General features: G+C 42.7%; 1 protein-coding gene across 2 annotated transcripts in view; it reads right to left on the bottom strand.

Moving 5' to 3' along the window:
- LOC128769411 (glypican-5-like) overlaps window positions 1-15,551 on the bottom strand; it is a 122,670-nt gene that overhangs the window by 95,580 nt on the left and 11,539 nt on the right. For both annotated transcript variants that reach the window (XM_053883103.1, XM_053883102.1), the window contains exon 2: window positions 14,878-15,039. In XM_053883103.1, the coding sequence (XP_053739078.1) occupies window positions 14,878-15,039 (162 nt within the window). The remainder of the gene's footprint in view (window positions 1-14,877; window positions 15,040-15,551) is intronic.

A 15,551-nucleotide genomic window follows, 5' to 3' on the forward strand; every position in this document is an offset into this window, starting at 1 on the left:
ACATATAAAGGCTACCTGAAAACTGCATCAATAGGGTTGCCGTGGCACCTTCAGCCAGGAGCCACCCATCAATGGCACCAGAATCATCTACAGTAGAGGAGCAAAAGTAGGGACATCTTCTTTGGACCCTCATTTTCCCACATGTCCATCCATTTCATCCAAGCTTGCTTTCCGTGTCCTCCATCAATTCCTTAAATGTATTCCTCGGTTTGGCCTGTGGATGACCCTGCAGCCAATCGCTACAGGGCAAAAGACCGTCACTTGGAAATGTCCTCCCTCTTTCTTTCACTAGCTGACTCCATTCCTCCCTCCCAGGGCACGGTCAGCTCTGAAATGGTTAGAGGTTGAGGTGAGTAGCCACTGGATGAGGCCTGGTCTCAGATTCCAGCCTCATCCAGATGGTTGCGAGGGTCTTCTGTAATCTCTGGTTCCTTGTCCAAGAGCTTCTCCCATCACTTCCATCCTACATGTGTCGAGAACTCCTACTACTGCCGGACCTGGTTGTGATGCCGCAGCGAAACTGAGCCTCGGCTAGAAGAACTGCCTGAAGAATAGCTTGACAATGGCTGTGATATTTTTTATTGATGCTCGTGGCACCAACCATCTTTCCAAATGTTTCCTTGGGTTCATGAAGAACGATAGAGGGAAGATGAGTAGGAACAAAACTAGGGTTGATGTCGATGCCAGCAATGCGATGTTTAAAAGGGACAGTCTGGCAATAAGACAATGTCGAAACATAAACGGTTCCGTGGGTGCCAGAAGTGTTAAGGGTGGACTGGGGTTGCAGGGAGGTTGATGGAGATTGAAGCATGAGGGGGAGGGCGGACTGGACTACCCCACTCCACTCTAGCTAAAGTGCGAAACATGATCGAAGGTTGGTGAACGAGCAGATGAGAGAAGGACAGGGACAGAGGAGACAGAGCACTGGGGCAAAGGGTGGGAGAGCTGACAGAGCGGGAGGGGGGGAGGGCACATGTAAAGGCCACCCCAGGGGCAGGTCGCCGACAGACTGATGGACAGCACCTCTGGTCCACAGCAATAATGGGGCCATGGGTCCACAACAATTCACCATTTTTCTTGTTCAGAGGCATAAATCAAGATGTCATTTTGATATATAATCCAGGACTAATGGGCGAGACTCGGGCATTTTTCATGATGTTTAAAAATTAATAAGCCGTCATTTTCATCGCTCTCATTCACGCAGTTTAAATAAAGTGCTTCAGCTGTTTTGTTGCGGGCAAAATAATCTACAAAATACAGATAAAATTCGGAGGAATTTGTAATATATATTACAAAGCATCCGTTATTTTAAAAATGTATGTACATTCTTCGTTCCAAGCGTCAATGGTTTACTCCAAGAACTCCATGTTTCCCAAACATACGGAGAGGTTAATGGATGACTCTGAATCTAGATATACTCTGTGGCAGACTGGTGACCTTGCAATGGTGCTGGGCTACACACCAGACTACTGTGGCCCGCATGATCGAAGTAAGCGGCGGGCAATGATTATAAAACTCAAACATAATAATAATATATAATATGGAGTTTCCTGGTAATGACTGGAAAATATGTTCTACTTTATTCGTTGTAATTTACATCCAAAAAGCGGACAAAAAAAACACAAAAATCCGTCCCCGGATCTGTCAATAAACCACACTTCACGGCCTCAGCTGAGCCTCCACTGGGAAGCACCGTGTTTAACAAGACACTTCCTGGTAAGGTAAAGACTGCACAGATATGTGGTCGGCAATTCTGACGTAATCTGAAAACGCCGTAGAAAATCTTGATGAAAAACAGCTTCGCTCTGAGTGGAAGCCAAGTTCCACAGTTCAAGATTAATGTCCGTTGGTGTTGATTATTTGACCGCGGCTATTATAGCGTCAGCTTTGATTTAAAACAGCTACTAAAGGTTTATCTTGCCGATTAAATCAAATAAGGGCATTTCTTGTAAACAGAGGAAAACCACCGAATGTGTGGAGACTTTAATGAAAGCCAGAAGGGTCATTTTCAGCAGATAGGAAATGAACACAAAACAGGCTTTTAAAGGGAAACACGGTAGTCAAAAGAGAAAACTGAAGAGGTTTGGGATGGTTTGACAAACTGAATGAAACTTAGAGACTTGGCACACACAGTGAATGAATACTACCTTCTCACAAGTCCCATAATGCACTACAACACTTAAAGCTCTTGAACAGTTGACTCTGAAGAAGACAATGTTTTAAATAATGCAGAAAATCTTGCTGTTTTCAAACCATATTTTCAGGACCGCCATTACATTTTGTGTTATTTGAGCTACTGCGGCTTGTCCGTTGGAACTGGACCACACGTTGCCCGATCTTCCACGAACCCAGGAAACCTATAATCCTGCAGCTTTCGATAGGTATCGCCCACTTCATAACTGGGGTCCAATGTGGTTTGTTCCAGTTTTTAATAACCAACAAGCATACGTCGATGTGGACTACAGTCATGGTGAGAAGAAGATAGTTGAGTGTGTGTGTAGGAGAACTGAAATATAGGACATTTCCATCATGAACCTTTATTGATCATACACGGTGAACGATAATATAAAGGACCATATTAGCGTTTTACCTTCTTTCCGATCATTTTGTCACAGGCCTTTCTCTCCTCGCACAGAGGAAAACAAAGGCGATGACTAAGTGAAGAATCGGTGAATACCATGGGGACGCTGTAATGGCGTGCTAGGAGCCACGGAGGCGAGGATTAAGAAGGAGAGAGGAAGCGGAGGAGCTTCCAACACTGGGCGTAATGAGCAAAGTGAGTGGACATGAATGCACGGGTGATGAAGTGAGTTGGTGTGGAAACCAGGGAGGAAGACAGAACGACGGCCAAATCCGACCTAGTTTGGGTCGAACCGAGCGTGTGAGTCACTGCAGAGGCGCGTATATCACACAGCTCATCGACTTATGCATTAAAAACACAATACCCGGAATTCCCAAAGCTGTCTGAAGGACCCGGTCTCACTCACTGACATGCAATACTCGACAGCTTGGAATCTCGACTTCCTCTTGTCTTCGAATTACCAGCACTTCATAGTCCAAGTTAGATTTGAGACAAAGTCCTTCGACAGCATTGAAACACATGCCTGTCTTTTGGGAACCAGAGAGGAAGGACGGGTGCAGCAGTGAGACGGGACACAGGAAAAGGCCAGACTGAACTAATCAGAAGCAGTAAGAGGACAAATCCCATCAGTCAGGCAAACAGACTCGGTTCCAGAAAAGCTCAAATCTCTTGGACAGGGAACAAGCCTCAGGAGAAAAATGACGATCTGCTGCCAAGGAACGTCCCGGATATCAAAATGTTCACAAAACGCTCACAGAATTTTCATGTGTTTATCAGGTACAAAGTGCCACATTTCTACTTCACTATCGTCGCAGATCATGATATTGATCTAGGAAAACGGCTGAAAACAACAGTATGGATTGCAAACTAGGTGACCCATTGAACAACAGTGTTAAAATGAGGCAGATATTGTGGCGTCACTGAAGGGACTTGGAAGACTATTGGCCACTAAGGAATTGAACAGAGCCAATGATCCCAGCAAGCCTTATTGATTTAGATGGTTTACACTAGTAAAGCATACCATTATGACCACCTGCTTCACATTTCAAACATGAGCATGCACGCATTATAAATCTAAAAAACATAGAAGGGGTGGTTGGTGGTTTAGAAGACAGGGGAAAGCATGGGCTGTTACACTGCCCCATACACGAGCACAGACAAAGAACTGTGTGTTCTGACACCTTTCTATCAGGAACAGTGTGAACCATGTCAGGAATTCCAGTCATCTGTTTAATCGGGCGATGGACCTTCATCACCCATGACTCTGGTGCCTGACCGCCATTCCTTATTTCTCGGACTATACCTCAATACTGACAAAAATGCTTTAGTTGCATACGAAACGTTTTTCTACCGTGCGTACGACAGGCTGTAGTTTGAACCAGAAAGTAAACATTTCTACTAACCAGCCAAGTTAAAGGGTACCACTGCTGTTTACCACGCTGGTTCTCTGAGAATCCATACCAATTTTAAGCAAAATTCAGCAAAATATCCCCTGCTAAATCAAAACTGAATTGATTCACACATCGACTGAGGAAATCTGAATCAATACCCAGCTCTCAAAACAAACCATCACATTGATTCTCGTCCTGAGGGCCAGTTTGTTTCGCGGTTGTCTGGGAGCTTTGGTGAAGGACATGGTTATAAGTAACATACGTATGCAAAGTTTAAGAGCAACTTCAAATAATCATTCAGATACAAAAGATGCCACCTGTCCATGGTGATAAAACAAGGTGGAAGAAAGCAAAATATGTCGTAGAATATGAGATGGACTGAGGTGACTTTGTCAAGTTTGAGAAGAGAATGAAAGTGATTTGCTGTTCAGTGCTGGAAACAAAGCTTGACATCTCTTGTGAAAGGGTACTGGTGTTTGGAAAGTGGAGCAAAGACACGTCGGTAAAGCCTTTCACATATCTCGCATTGAGGATATGACCAGCCAACAGCATTGCAATAACCTTGTATACGACAATAAATCGTTCACATACTATAGTCCATGGCTTCCTCCTGTGTTGGCAGGTCAAACTTAATACTGGGGAGACAATGTTTACAAGCATGCGGAGAACTGACTGGGAGCTTTTATCAACATCCTGGACGACACCAGGGGGAAATGCTTGTCGAATCAGCATTCTTTACCACACGCACCAACCTGACAGAACCACATTCAAACACACCTGCGTACACTTTCAATCAGTTCTGACTCTAAGCTTCCCCTCTAGCCATCCTTCTCACCTCAGTTTGGGCCCAGCGACACGTTGCTTCAGGTTTTCACACATCCATACAGAAGAGGGGGGCGGGGGGGGAGGATGAAAAGCAGTCGCAGTTAGGGACACTTTAAGTGCTACTTTATGACTTATGGGGGTTTGAGCTTCCATTGCTTCCAGATTCTTCTTCTTCGTCTACGGACACCAAAGAAAAATCATCCTGCCCTTGTGTGTCATACCTCCGTCTCAAGACACCACCAAGGCATGACTGCAGCACAAACACCACCACGCACATTCACACTCAAATACGCAATGTAGCAGACCCATAAACGCACGTTCTCTCCGCCCTGTGTGATTAAATGAGACGTGTAGGGATGGATTCCGGATATCCTCCCTAATTTGAGCATGAGCTCATGGCGCAGTGCGATGTCATTCTGCGTCCAAGCACCAGCCTCCAGAGCAATAACCCTGTCGGTCAAAACATCTGCAGGGAGGAATACAAGCAGACACTCAGTGTAAGCGAGGAAAAAAAAAAAAAAAAAAACGACGGCAAGGCACAGGCTAGACGAAAAAGATCAGAGGTGGAATGAGCGTGAGAACGTCAAGGCAAATTCTGGTATTTGAATACATAATGCACAGTGTCTTTGATGTCGATCGCTTGATAACTTGCACATTTTTTATATGAGAAATGCCTGGGATGATTGTCTTGGCAGACAAGCGCCGAGGACCAGAAAAGTGATCAAAGATCCGGGGACCTACCACTTACAGAGTACTGCACATGGGTGGGGAGCAGGGAGATTCAGGTTTTTGTTCACCCCAATAAGGTCTTCTGTTGTTAAAATGTACAACACAGACTACCAAGAATGAATGGGCATCAGGTGCCAAACCTAAGGAGACCATCAGCAGATATGGGAGCGAAAGCCTCTCCTTCAGAGGTGTCAAACTTTAGACCACCAAGGGCCGAAGTTTCAAACACAGATAAAATCAGGGGCCGAACACAATGGAAAATGGAAATGTCATCGTTTAAGAAGTAAAAGTATCTTAATCCAGATAGAATTGAATAATTGACACATTTTTGTGGTAGACTGGTTTCATTTTTGAAGCTCTTGAAGAATTGCAAGCACATCATCATGAGATAAATTCGCCTGTACCTGAATGTTTTACATGCCTGCAGTTCAACTATGTAACCTACCAGGATTACAATATGTACTTTTATATTGTAGCATTTCCTTACTACTACAAGTAACATCCGACTTACGACCTGTTCGAGTTACGTCCACTCGTACTTACCACCACAGCCAGCAGATGTTTTTCTTTGTTTTTTTTGTATTCAATGTCTGGCACCGCAGCACGTAGCAGTCCGGCATCGCGTACGACAGTTACGGCAGCCAGTCGGCATCGCGTACGACAGTTACGGCAGCACTGTATCCCAGGATCTCACTCTCACACAGCCATCTACCACTACAGTAGTAGCTATAACCCTCGCCTCTGCTATTTTGAATGGTATTCTACTCACGTCCACCCGTACTTACGACCGGTTGGTCGGAACCGATCCCGGTTGTAAGTTACTTGTACCATGAAATGCAACTGTAAAATTATTGATCCAATACCAATGAGAACGCCTGATGCTGTGGGCTCCACTGCTAAGCTAACAGAGCAACCCTTCCTTACGCTCATGGCATAATATGTTGACACCGGGAAAGTGGACTTTCGCATCTTATAAACCCAGGCTGTATTTGACAGTTATATTTTTGCACCCTCAAGTAAAAAGTGCGACACATTGAAAACGCTGTGTATTTATTGCACGAGGGGCCCACATAAAATTAAACTGCAGGCCACATTTGGCCCGTCGTTCTTGAGTTTGACACATGCTTTACACGGCATCCATCTCTTTCAAAGTGCCTCTTCTGCTGTGCCTCCCTCGTCCTTTAATTGAAGGACAGTTTTAAATGACGCACACCCTCCATGATGACTGCAAGACATCCGGGCCAGTAGAAAGCATTTCTCTAAAAAGCATCTGTCAACTCCAGTGAGGACAACTTGAGCCACGATGTGATCATAGCGACTCGCAAGCGGAGGCTATACCGCCGCCGCTCACATGTCAGAGACACACGACATGTAACACTGGAACGCCCTGACCGTGATCAAGCTGTACAAAAGTGCCACACGGATATATCATTTATGTACTCCAGCTATTAAGCATGGCTCCCTCTTCTGTCTATGACAGCGAGACTGCACATGTCAGCGTTTTCCTGACATCTGCTGTGCACCAGTGTGAGCGTCCACTGAGATACTTCATTCCAGGCTCATCACTTCCACCTGTCACTTAGAGCCGTGCAACCAACCTGCACAGAAAATCGCTTGCACATGCAGTTTATTGGACATCGGAGGGTTTTGTCCGCCCCTAAGCTGCAGCATGCATTATAAAACTTTTATTCCAATGTGAGACAAATATTGATGTTGACATATTACAATGTGAAATTTGACTCATTTGTGGTGGGCTGAAGGGTTAATGCTTTCAACAGGTGTTCATGGATGCTGCCGTTCACCTCAGATCAAAATCAATAAAATACTTAAAAAAGAAAAAAACATTGTTGTGGTTGATCAGGTTGAGCCCAGTGGAGCTGAGAGTAGCAATAAAATGGATATTATTGACTCTAACTGTTATATGAAGCAAGTGGATAAATAAACTATCACAATGGTGGAGCCTTAACTGACCATAATTTAAAATGACTGGTCAACTCCAATAAGTCAATCGATCAGTCGCCAACTGTTGAGGAAAACATCAAGATTCAAAACAGCACTCGTACTAGCCGACCATGAAAATACACACAGAACGATTTTATAGTTAGTCAGTTGCAGCCCAAGTGCAGTGCAGTAACTGTAGTAATCTGAGCCAAGTAAGTCACCAGCTTCACCGCCGTGCTCATACGGCACCAGCACGTCTTGGGACAACCCTTTGGATTGGTTTGGACTTGGTTCGACTCGACTCGACTTTATTACACTAGAAGGCTAGACTAGACTAGACTAGACTAGACTAGACTAGATTAGATTAGATTAGATTAGATTAGAAGACTAGACTAGACTAGAAGACTAGACTAGACTAGATTAGATTAGATTAGATTAGATTAGATTAGATTAGAAGACTAGACTAGACTAGATTAGATTAGAAGACTAGACTAGACTAGACTAGATTAGATTAGATTAGATTAGATTATATTAGATTAGATTAGATTAGAAGACTAGACTAGACTAGATTAGATTAGAAGACTAGACTAGACTAGACTAGACTAGATTAGATTAGATTAGATTAGATTAGAAGACTAGACTAGACTAGATTAGATTAGAAGACTAGACTAGACAAGAAGACTAGACCAGACTAGACTAGATTACAAGACTAGAAAAGACTAGATTACATTAGAAGACTAGACTAGAAGACTAGACCAGACTAGACTAGACCAGATTAGAAGACTAGACTAGATTGCACAAGATTATATTATATTAGACTAGACTAGAAGACTAGATTAGATTAGAAGACTAGACTAGACTAAAAGACTAGACCAGACTAGACTAGACTAGATTAGAAGACTAGACAAAACTAGATTACATTAGAAGACTAGACAAGACTAGATTACATTAGAAAACTAGACTAGAAGACTAGACCAGACTAGACTGGACCAGATTAGAAGACTAGACAAGACTAGACTAGACTAGATTACATTAGAAAACTAGACTAGAAGACTAGACCAGACTAGACTGGACCAGATTAGAAGACTAGACTAGACTAGACTAGAAGACTAGACCAGACCAGACCAGACCAGACTAGACTAGACTAGAAGACTAGACTAGACTAGACTAGATTAGATTAGATTAGATTAGATTAGATTAGATTAGATTAGATTAGAAGACTAGACTAGACTAGAAGACTAGACCAGACTAGACTAGATTACAAGACTAGAAAAGACTAGATTACATTAGAAGACTAGATTAGAAGACTAGACCAGACTAGACTGGACCAGATTAGAAGACTAGACCAGACTAGACTAGACCAGATTAGAAGACTAGACTAGATTGCACAAGATTATATTATATTAGACTAGACTAGAAGACTAGATTAGATTAGAAGACTAGACTAGACTAAAAGACTAGACCAGACTAGACTAGACTAGATTAGAAGACTAGACTAGACTAGACTAGATTCGAAGACTAGACAAAACTAGATTACATTAGAAGATTAGACAAGACTAGATTACATTAGAAAACTAGACTAGAAGACTAGACCAGACTAGACTGGACCAGATTAGAAGACTAGACTAGACTAGACTAGACTAGAAGACTAGACCAGACTCGTCTAGATTAGAAGTCGAGACTAGACTGGATGAGATTATATTATATTAGACTAGACTAGACTAGACTAGACTGGACTAGATTAGATTAGATGACAAGACTAGATTAGATGAGACTATTTGTTTAGGTATATGAGTGATGGTTTGGACAGAAGGGCAGGATAGATAGTGGACATGTTGGACAATTGCTGGCCATAGTGGTACCAGGTACAAGGAGAGAGAGACGAGTGAATAGGTGAGGAGGGTGGAGGGTGTTGTTACCTTGTGTCATCGCTACTGAACTGGATGTCCGTGAACTTAAAGTGTTAAAAACGGTTATCTTCTGCGACATTAAGTAACACGTGTCACAGCTGTCAACAGGAAGTGCAGAAGCTGAGGACCAAGAACCTCACATGTGCAGCAACAACTGAAATAACTTGGCCTTATAGGTGAAAATTCTCAGACCTCTATTTTGCATTTTACAACCCCGTACAAAATGACTTGAATCATACATATTTATAAAATATCACATTCAAAGAGAAATGGGGGAGAAAGAGCCGGGCAGATTTTGAAAATGTGGTTTGTGTTTTCGGGGTCATATTCATGACATGGCAACTCCCACACCAGACAAAGCACAGTAGGCCTTTAGGGCTGTCAAAACAAGGGCAGGCCAACAAAAACAGACACGAACAACCTCCTTCTGATGGCTATGTCAGCTCACCAATAGCAACATCGCTTTGGAGCACCAACAGCGTGAAGTCGCATGTATCAAAAGTTCACTCTCTGATTCCTTTGTTTCAGATTAATAACCACTGTTTAAAGAATCGTAATAAACTGTTTACAGTCATTCATCGGCACTGACAGATTTATGTATATAAAAGTTATTACAGCTTCAGGTGCTGTGTATCGATCTTCAAAGCAAAGTATACGGTTCAGACTTGTACCTCAGAGTTATGCAAAATAAAAGCCATTAGCTGACTTTTTTTTTTTTTCTTTGAGAGCCTGATCCATCTGTCCATAAAAGGGTGTAAGAACTTTGAGTAAGTAAGTGCTACCTGCTGGGTTTTAATGGCCGAGTTAAAAGGTGGCACATTACAACATTAGATTAATGGACCGCAGCACCAATTTGGGCTTTTGAGCGACAGGCGCCGCCCATCTGCTCACCATCTCTGCTTACAAAGCCCGCAGCTGAAACATGTAAGCGCCAGATGATGAATGTGTTTATTAGCCACATTACCTGGAGCTTTTTTTTCATGAATGAATGAACATTGTTGAATCACGTTTTTATTATGTTTACAATACATGAAGCAAGACAAACGCATTGAAGACAAGTGAAGTGGTGCAGCCCCAGGGCAGCAGCCTTCACAGGCCTCTGGAGGTCAGCAAGGCCTTCTTGTTTTTATTGTTTTGTTTTATTTTTCACTTCATGTTTCTATTGCAAACTGTAATAAATCTTCAATTTTAGCTTGTGATTCAATGTTGACTCTTTTATAATTAATATATTTTTTTAAATAACTTTATTGAAAATAAAATATATTTTAAACCTGTTTTGTTGAAAACTATAAAAATACAACCTCTCATCAATTTTTCATCATGTTATTGTTTTGAAAAATTATATCACGGATTCATGTTTACATTGTCACATGACCCTTGTTCACTTAAATATGTTTTTTTTTGTTTTGATTGTGTGAGAGTCCCATTTAATGCTTGTCTACACATTCATTTATTAATATTTTATTATATAAATGAACGACACAGTTCATAGTACTTCAAAATAATGTCTTAAATATTGAAAAACATATTCTTTTTACGTTGAAAAAAAGCTCACCTTTGTCTGTGTTTAGCCCAGTTGAGTGCAGTTTCTTCTTCTTCTACAGGTTTAGTGGTGCAAATTTCTCAAACACACACTTTATTACTGAATGTAATAAAGTAGTACCAAGTTAAACAACATGTTAAGATGGTAACAGAGTGGTGATATACTTTGCTGCTCCATTTCCCAAGTCCTCAACTGGGCCTACAGTGCCTCTACTCTTTCTCCTCGCTTCTTCTAGTTGCAAATATCCTTGAATCTTCACTGTCAGTCATCCAGATGGATTATAGTGTCCGATCCTCATCAATTCAAGTTGTTTCTGAAGAAAACTCTAAAGGGCAAGGACACAATATAGCAAGAGTTTCACGAGTAACTGTATACTGAAGGCCCATATAATGTCAATATCACACTGGAACGTGAAAGAGTTTCATGATATCTCTATTTTATAAGAAACTAACCCATCCATCTTCTGCTGCTTTTCCGAGGTTGGGTCACGTCGGCAGCAGTCGGAGCAAAGAAGTCCAGACTTCCCTGGAGACCTCATCCATACCAAGGCTTTCCCAGGCCAATGACAGACAAAATTTCTCCTACACATTTTAGGTCTGCCCCATGACCTCCACCCATTCAGACACGCCCAGAGTACCTCACCAGGGAGGCTGGATTCCCAGATAACTGAGCTATCCAGCCCATCAACAGTTCAGCTGTTTATACTGCACCTTCATCACTGCCCAAAGAAACAAGATCAGGGGTCTCAAACCGGTCCTATTTGGGCCGCAGTGGGTGCAGGTTTTTGTTCCAACCAAACAAGCACACAGAGTTTAACCAACATGAAACAAGCAGCACCAGACTGCAAGACTGCTTGGTTAAGTGTTGCCCCTGGCGCTGCCCATTTGTGGATCCATTTGAGACCAGCCCAGCTCTTTCTGACTGAGGACACAGGCCATGTCACGCTCCATTCACCTCACTCCTCCACCAAGGGAAGCGCTCCCTCCTCCAACCTGGTCAGAACATTACACCCCTTTCCGAGTGAGAACCATGGCCAAATTCCAAGGAGAAACCCAACTGCTTGTCAGTCTCTACAAATGACTTTATTGGATTATGTTTTTGCAATAATATAAATGATGAAGTCAGTTGTTGTATCTAATAATAAGTTTACAAGAGAACGCAGTCGTGACTGAGCAAATGAAAAGCGTTGACACAGGAATCCTTTACTGAGCATTAAATGAGATGAATATGAGCGTTGCTTCTCGGTGAGACATGCTGCAGTTTGGTCTCCAAACATATAGTCTGGAGTGAATAAGAAACAGATTGATGGTAAAATGATGAAGAGCGGCGGTTTTGCCTGCAGACAACTCCTGGTGAATTTCATGGGATGCAATTGAAAAGAAACAAACCGGTACAGCCAGCAGACGAGAGAAACCCACTAACAATTTTCCATCATCTCGCATGCGAGTAACAATCCCAGCGGAAGCTGCCAAAATCATGTTCTCATTACTTCATGCGGTATATGAGCCACTTGCTACTTCACATTCCACTTGAGACGCTCTGGCAGTGCAGAGTCGGCCCAAAGAAGGCTTTGCGAATCGGTGACATCACCATTCTCCGCGCCGTTATACCTCAGTATCTATTGTTATTTTTCCATCATGGCCTTTTCAGGATAAGCGGAACACCTGATCTTTATCCTCCAGACAGTCTGGAGCATGAGCTCAGAAGGAAACCATTCTAATGATGATGAAAGCAACAAGATTCTGGTGATCTACATGCAAAACAGCTGCCAGACGGTCCCGCTGAATTGTTTGAAGGAGGGTTACTTAGCAGTCAGGTGTAGGAGAACACAGTGTTCCAACGCCAGTTGACACATTTTCAATCCTACTGACAGGGACAAGAAAAGTTCACAACTCATTCAAGTGTATAAAACCGGCTCCCTGACTTGTGATTTGTCGACATATGAAGTCAATTTTCCATGTTATAGACAGATCCAGTAGTTACATCCATCATAAAAGAAGTCTTGGCCGGCGTCAGCACTCGCCATTGTCCAGGGAAACAAATTGCATGGTACCAAAATTCCAGGAACGCTGAAAACATGCAAAACATCTCTTCATCCCTGCGAGAGTGCACTCACGGTTCCAGGCAGGAAAACGTGGTCATTTTAGTCAAGTATAAATCTGCACGACACTACAATTAAGGAACAAGGGAGGACAAGGTTGGGCGACTAAAGTGCACAGTTGGATTCATTTGGGTGGAGGACAAAGCCCTTTGGCAGGCGACGTGCGTCTGAGAGCAGCGTTTGAATCGACAGCAGAGTCTTTTCAGCCATCAGAACCGAACAATCCATCCAGAAAAGGACTACATGAAAATCAAACATGGAAAATGGAAAGCCTAATAGCACAGAATGTTCCACTGAGTGTTTGCCAAGAAAGATCAGATGATGACAAAGTCGATCATCGTCCGTTAAACACACGAGGCTGTGAAGGGAGCCTCCATGTCCTACTTTCCTCTGGTACCCTCTCTGATCCTGCTCCACACTCGTGGCTATGCCAAACCCAGGAGAAGATCAACAGGCGCTCGGTAACATGGAAACCATAACCAAGACTTGGAAATATAAACACCATATTCGAGCAGGAGACTGAAACATAAGTTGATTATGTTGTTTCTTTAACTAAAAAAATAATAACTTGGCAGCTTTTCTGATGAAATGACAGATGACAATTTTTTCATCAATTCAAATGGACTTGATATCGAGCTTTATTATGGAGGGAGTGATGGTAAATACAGTCATTCTATGAAACCGGTGCCTTTTCTGTCCGATCCATTTCATGTGCTCCGAAGAGTGCGTCGAAATGTATTTAAAAAGATGAAACTCAAGTAACATTAACCACTCTATAGCATGACTTTTTAATTTAAAAGCCCATTCTCCCCATTTTGGAGATTCATAGAATAAATAAATAAGCTTTTGTTTCTGTTGGTCATTGCAAATAAAAATCCCAAGGGCTATTGCAGAATTAGCAACTACATTTCATCAAGTTTATTCTTAACATTATTAACATCTAACATCATCGGGAATGTGTTGTTGCCGTCGTCCAACTCGTGTAATGCGAGAAGAAATTTTAGACTGACATTTTAGACAGACAAATATTGAATGTTTAGAAATAAACAAATGCATTATGTACCAGATGGAATGACTCTTGTCCGTCACAGGGTGTCAGAGATGACACCAGTGGTGTGAAATAATGTTGCTATTGGTAAATGGTGTCCTACATAAACTATATATGTTGCTAAAAATTGCCTATTATTATTAGTTTTAAATCCGAGGTGAACAAAAACAACGAAAAGAAAGTTAAGACTTGCCACAGAAGGCATGAGTATGGACAAAAAGACTGGGACCCTCACACTCACAGGTTTGTTGCACCTTCTTTGTAGGGTTCATTCATTGCCACACTGCTTTCCCCAGCCTCACACCTTAAGCCTAAGCATCAAAAATAAATGACTCACCATAACCAGGACTGTGAACCAAAGTTATGACCCAGTTATTTTCAAGACTTCCTCCTCTGGCAAAAGAGCCCCACGAAGGCATAAGGGACGCACAAGGATGTGTTTTCCGCAAAATTGGTCCTCACTAGATAAGCTTAAACGCAAACACACAGACCCCCACACACGCAAGACTCCACTCCATGGAGTTCAGACTCATCAACTGACCGAGGCTTTTGGTGGCTCTGATGAAACCCTCACAAACACATGGAGGAGATAAAGACTCCACGTCTTAGTTGTGTCCGGAGTTGCTGAAAGCTTGATTCAAACCTGTGAACTTTTACCTGCAACCATCCACGTTCATTTGAACCATGAGAAATGTCACGATTAATTTCCCAATACCCAGCCGCTCAGACAGGAAGTGATGTGAATCCACATCATCGACCAAAAGTTTACATTCTAGGCCAAAGACATAGCCCCGCCCTCTTTACTTACCATGAAAGGCATCTGAGTGTCCGGAGAGGAGATGCTCCAACTCGTAGCTGTACGAGTGAATGTTGTGCACCGTTTCCCGCTTCACAGCAAGCTGGTAGCTCTCCTCCATCTTGCGGGTGCAGCAGGACGGACCCTGGTGCTTGCATACCAACAAGTCCACATCTGGAGAAAAGCAACAGATTGAAGTCAAAATGCGATATTGAACTACAAGTCCATTTATATTTTGCTACCTGACTATGTTGAGTGTCCTGAGTATGTGCATAGATAGACGGGACATAACTCCACTGGGAGACAGTGAAGGATCCATGGGAGGGTGAGAAAGTAGACCAAGAATCCAACTACGTTTCCTGCTATAAATACAGTCGCCGCTCAATATATAAATATCTCCTGCTCATGCTCTTGCACTGAAGTGTCAGACTGATATATGTGGTGCATCCATGCACAAAAGCTGCAGCATGTCACAACCAGACTGTTCATACCAATTAGGAGCCGCAGTACTCTATGACCGCATGAGTGAACGCAGTGGTCCAAAAAAATACCTCAACCGGGCTCCATTACACCCGAGTGCTGCCAGTGTCACCTGCCTCTTGCTGGGGCTACATTTATAACTCTCATGACATCACCAATGCCATAAAACTGCTTCTGACAAGGCTCTCAAACCGAGTGAGCGATCC

Source organism: Synchiropus splendidus, chromosome 13 (assembly GCF_027744825.2).
Source record: "Synchiropus splendidus isolate RoL2022-P1 chromosome 13, RoL_Sspl_1.0, whole genome shotgun sequence".
Classification (NCBI taxonomy): domain Eukaryota; kingdom Metazoa; phylum Chordata; class Actinopteri; order Syngnathiformes; family Callionymidae; genus Synchiropus; species Synchiropus splendidus.